This window comes from Notolepis coatsorum, assembly GCF_963971535.1.
Source record: "Notolepis coatsorum genome assembly, contig: SCAFFOLD_2430, whole genome shotgun sequence".
In the NCBI taxonomy this organism is placed as follows: domain Eukaryota; kingdom Metazoa; phylum Chordata; class Actinopteri; order Aulopiformes; family Paralepididae; genus Notolepis; species Notolepis coatsorum.
The window spans coordinates 20,001-25,709 of NW_028169676.1; the positions used below are offsets into that span (position 1 = coordinate 20,001).

Here is a 5,709-nt window from a genome sequence, read left to right on the forward strand (position 1 = left end):
TGCATGCACGCATGTCTCCAACACATGTATGTGGGTACGTGTATCACGTAAGCATGTGTACATGCCTCATATGTGTGTGTGTGTGTGCATCTTCCTGGTATGTGACCGTACTCCTATCTCTTGTGTGTGTCTCGTACTGTGTTGTACTTTTAATGTTTCTGTTCTAGGTGTATTGTCAGTCTTATAACATCTTGCCAAAAGGACTACAGTTGCGAATTAGCCAGCTGGCTAAAACTGACACAATTACAGAAATGTTTATCAATGTGTACTACTGTCCTTTTTTTAAATAAACTGAAACTGAAACTGAAACTGGCTGCTTTCCAACCTCAGGCTCGGAGAACAAAGTGATGTCTCCTGAAGCGGAATCGGTGTGATAATAATATTTATGTGGTCAAATCCTTTGACAACAACAACAACAGGTTTTTAACTTTTTGGCCAGAAACAACTTGCCTATAATCAAATTAAATTATAATTTTTTCCCCCCATTAACCCTTTCACTACCACACTACAGACGGTTAATCTTTCACTACCACACTACAACTGTCTGTAGTGTGGTAGTGAAAGGGTTAACCTTCTGTGGTGTGGTAGTGAAAGGGTTAACCCATTTGTCGTGTGGCATTGAAAGGGTTAACCTTATGTATTGTCGCAGTGAAAGGGTTAACCCTTTGGTAGCGTGGTAGTGAAAGGGTTAACACTCTATTAAAAAGAATACATCAGTAGCCTATATACCCTCTAATATTATAGATACACATTTCTTGTGTGATTTAAATGTTGTGGTCTCAGGAATGGGGGTCAGAATGGGGTCAACTAAAGAGAAAGAGAGAGAGAGAGGGGAGAGAGAGAGGGAGTAGTAGTAGTAGTAGTAGTAGTAGTAGTAGTAGTAGTAGTAGAACATTTCTGGGATTCAAAAGTAACAACTAACTTAGTAATTTCCAATAAACCAAACTTTAAAAGCCCCATTTGAAATCCATGCCATTTAATATAAACATAATAGCTGTTTAATAGATAACCACATGCATAGCTATTATCACACCTCAAAGGGATTCATAGAACAAGGCTTAATCGTTTTTCTTTATCAACAGTGGTAGCTCTCTGCCGTTGTCAAATCCTCAATAGAGAACAGATAACGTTAAGCAAAATATTAATTCCATTCCCACATAAACGCTTGGATGAACACCATGGGACCTCGGGGGAATTCTGAGAGTTTGGAGCACATCCAGGCCATAAGGAATTAAACAATGTATGTAGAGGTCTTTCCCACGGTGAATTAAACACAGTAGATATAGTATGTAGAGGGCTTTCCCACGGTGAATTAAACACAGTAGATATAGTATGTAGAGGGCTTTCCCACGGTGAATTAAACACAGTAGATATAGTATGTGGAGGTCTTTAAACAGAGTCGATATAGTAGAGGTCTTTAAACACAGTAGATATATGTAGAGGTCTTTAAACAGAGTCGATATAGTAGAGGTCTTTAAACACAGTAGATATATGTAGAGGTCTTTAAACACAGTAGATATATGTAGAGGTCTTTAAACACAGTAGATATATGTAGAGGTCTTTAAACACAGTAGATATAGTAGAGGTCTTTAAACACAGTAGATATAGTAGAGGTCTTTAAACACAGTAGATATATGTAGAGGTCTTTAAACAGAGTCGATATAGTAGAGGTCTTTAAACACAGTAGATATATGTAGAGGTCTTTAAACACAGTAGATATATGTAGAGGTCTTTAAACACAGTAGATATATGTAGAGGTCTTTAAACACAGTAGATATATGTAGAGGTCTTTAAACACAGTAGATATATGTAGAGGTCTTTAAACACAGTAGATATATGTAGAGGTCTTTAAACACAGTTGATATATGTAGAGGTCTTTAAACACAGTTGATATATGTAGAGGTCTTTAAACACAGTAGATATATGTAGAGGTCTTTAAACAGAGTCGATATAGTAGAGGTCTTTAAACACAGTAGATATATGTAGAGGTCTTTAAACACAGTAGATATATGTAGAGGTCTTTAAACACAGTAGATATATGTAGAGGTCTTTAAACACAGTAGATATATGTAGAGGTCTTTAAACACAGTAGATATATGTAGAGGTCTTTAAACACAGTTGATATATGTAGAGGTCTTTAAACACAGTAGATATATGTAGAGGTCTTTAAACACAGTAGATATATGTAGAGGTCTTTAAACACAGTAGATATATGTAGAGGTCTTTAAACACAGTAGATATATGTAGAGGTCTTTAAACACAGTAGATATATGTAGAGGTCGTTCCCACGGTGAATTAAACACAGTAGATATAGTACTATGTACTTGTAGAGGTCGTTCCCACGGGTTCTCTGCTCCTGGCCTTGTTCTCTTATCATAAATGGTGTCTCCTTCAGTGGAGGTCACACACAGTCTACAAAAAGATCAGATTTCTCGAGTCACCGCATTCAGACGAAATGCCAAAACAAAAGAACATTGGACGTCACGCTCGAACGGACTTACAAGAAAGTTATGAACCCATTTCTTCGTAAAACTCCACTTACAAACTTCTAGGGGCGGATTTTGGCATGATCAAACGGTTTCTTTTCGGAGATTCGTTCGTCTAGCTATACGAACAGGATTTTACGAACACCTTTTCACGCGTGCCGGCATCCGGAGGAGATCTTTCATGAATGTGTTTTGTACAAACTATACTTACGAAGTTATACGAAGATAGTTACGTACACTTTTGATCATGGGGTCCATTGTTCTCTGGTAGATATGTAGTTTGATCTTGCACATAAAACACAAATTGTAAGGCCTATACAGGGAGAAGCACTTAACCCTTTCACTGCAACACTAGGTTAACCTTCTGTAGTGTGGCTAATAACCCTTCTGTAGTGTGGCAGTGAAAGGGTTTAACCTGCTGTCGTGTGGCAGTGAAAGGGGTTAACCTTCTGTGTATTGTCGCAGTGAAAGGGTTAACCGTTTTGGTAGTAGTGCGGCGGTGAAAGGGTTAATGTGCCAGTGGGCCGTCGTGATGCTCTGGGGGACGGCATCGTTATTGCCCTGGCAGCACAGTGGTCTCGACCCGCCCGCCTGTTCGTTGTGTGACCTATGGCCTGTCAATCAAACGCACCACAAAGAAAAGCTGGAATTTCACAGCATTCTTTTTTCTAAGCCTCTCGCTGGTGAATACTCTCCCTTTATAACCAGACACGGTCGACACAGAACACATAGGGGACCTCCTTCGAGGAACAAGGAGGAGGACATTTATTGTGTGCAAAGTTCTAATATAGTTCAATTCAAATCCTCCCCCCCAAAAAATAGTCAAATGTAATTTCGTTGTCATGACATTGGCTATGATTGTATTCAATATCGGACCAGACGTTTTCTAAACTATAGATGGTTCATCTCAAGGGGTTTATCCTTTCAATAAATACTATACAATACATTTCAAATATGTCTTCATCCAAAATATGGTGTTATACGTTTTTTCGTTATAACAGAATAGTTGATAAACGTCAATTTCATCCGAAGTTGTATAACCGGGGGAAACAAAACGTTTGACCCGCAGCTGCCATCCTATATTTAATCAGTGAGAGAGAGCTGTGCGGACCCCCGCGCGCCCGTTCCCATAACCCCACCGCTCGTGGAGCATTCGTGACCCCTACTACTCGTGATTTCAGAGATTCCTTTCTCTTGAATGATGAGCCCTCCTTCCTTGGCTCTAGAGAGGATTCCTTTAAGCCTTTATGGAAACCGTCAGATCCTGCTGCTCGAGTGAACTTATTTCAGAGATTTATATTCCAGGCAGCCAGTTAGCTATATTTATTCATTGATGTTGGACAACAGTATATGGTTTAAAGTTTAAACGTATAGTGTTCACAGTGGTCTCTCGAGACACCTGCCCTGCATGGCAGCACAGTGGTCTCTCGACACACACCCGCCTGTTCGTTGTGTGACCTATGGCCTGTCAATCAAACGCACCACAAAGAAAAGCTGGAATTTCACAGCATTCTTTTTTCTAAGCCTCTTGCTGTGAATACTCTCCCTGTATCATGATGATGAATTGAAAATGGGGGACCCTGATGTAAACAAGACGAAAGTCTTTCTCTGGTCTGCATCCCCTTAACAATTGTGTGTATTGAGCCGTACTGTATATTTTGTACCCATTCTGCAATCTGTTAATAAAGTTTTCATTCATCATTCATTCACAACTTCAGGTCGGCCTATACACCCACTTTGCCCGCAGGCTATTTAAATAGATGCGTAAAATAACGAAACAACAAGGCCTAATAATCAAATGGAATGTAATACAAACTATATACATTTTGTGGGTGACTTTTTTGTGGGTATCTTATTTATCTATATAGGCTCATTATTAAAAAATGATAAATGATGAATGCAGCCCTTCTTACCACCAGGTTCTCCTTCCTGATGCAGGCGGCCCCGGAGCCCTGGATGACGCTGTCCAGCACCTGCACGTCGCCGCTGGGGGAGTTGGAGCAGTTCCTCCGGGCCTGCCAGATCTGCTCCTCGATGTCCCGGAACCTGAAGGCGCACAGGGCAGACCTCCTCTCGGGCTTAGCGAATACTCCGAACAGGTAGGGCTCCATCATCCTCTCCTCACCGCCGGTACCGGGGCCGGTGTCATCATCATGGATCTCCGCGGGGAACACGGACAGCAGCCGCGGGTATATGTTCCCGGTGGCTCCGCACTGCAGCGGCATCTGGATGTAGGACTCGGTGAGCTTCTTGCTCTCCGGTCCCGCCGTGGACTTCTTCGGGTTCTCCTCGGTGTCCAGGCAGATCCGGGCCAGGAGGCTGTTGGGCTGGCTCTCCTTGTGGCCCATCTTCGCGTCGTTGTTGATGGCGATGTAGGCGTACGTCTTCTGGATGAACGCGTGCACGAAGTTCAGTTTGTTCTTCGTCTTCACCTCCTGCTTGATCTTGAACACGTTGTCCTCCGACGGGTTGATGTCGTAGGTGAAGAGCCGCGAGAGGTCGTTGATGTTCAGCGAGCGGATGGCGATCTCCGGCGTGTTCTCGAAGCGCAGGTCCTCCTTGCTGTGGTTCTTGGGGAAGAACGGGGTCCCGGCGCCGGTGTAAGTGGCCCCCACCAGCAGGCGGGTGTTGCCCCCGTGGCTCCTGAAGATCAGCCCCACCGTGGACGCGTTGGGGTCGTTGGCGGCGATGTTGAGCATGCTGGGGAACACCGTCTTCTCCCCGCGCGGCGGGAACTCCACGGCGATCTGCGAGATGTTGCCCATCCTCCGGAGCTCACAGAAGCCCTGGTACACCGAGCCGCACAGCACCACCACGCCCTGGTGCCCGTCCAGCTTCAGCAGCTTGTTGTGGTTGTCCGTGAGGTGCTTGGGGTGCTCGCAGGGCGCCTGGGGCAGCTGGGGAGCGTGGCACAGCAGGTTGTCCTCCACCGGACCCGTGCTGCGCTCCACCTCCACGCCCAGGGTGCCGTTCAGCTGGTAGACCGAGTTGACGGCGGCCAGGTAGACCCTGCCGGACACCGCGTCCACCGCGAAGTTATTGGTCCGGTTTGGAGACGCGAACTCCTGCTGGATGTGCAGCTGCGCGCCGGCGAGGCGCGGACCGTGGAGCAGGGCGCGCCAGTGCGTCAGGACGCCGAGGAGGAGCAGGGCGGCTGTCTCTAAAGAAGAAGGAGGCATCGCTGCTCCTTCGCTGCTCCGGCTTCCGCGTGTTCTGTGCCGAG

The 5,709-nt window shown here is 45.1% G+C and overlaps 1 protein-coding gene across 1 annotated transcript in view; it reads right to left on the reverse strand.

The window, feature by feature from the left end:
* LOC311248682 (plexin-D1-like) overlaps positions 1-5,703 on the reverse strand; it is a gene marked incomplete at its 3' end in the record, with an annotated part of 24,002 nt that extends 18,299 nt beyond the window's left edge. Inside the window, exon 1 of the mRNA XM_084339527.1 lies at positions 4,400-5,703. Coding sequence (XP_084195653.1) covers positions 4,400-5,665 — 1,266 coding nt within the window. The remainder of the gene's footprint in view (positions 1-4,399) is intronic.
* Between the last annotated feature and the right edge of the window lie 6 nt (positions 5,704-5,709).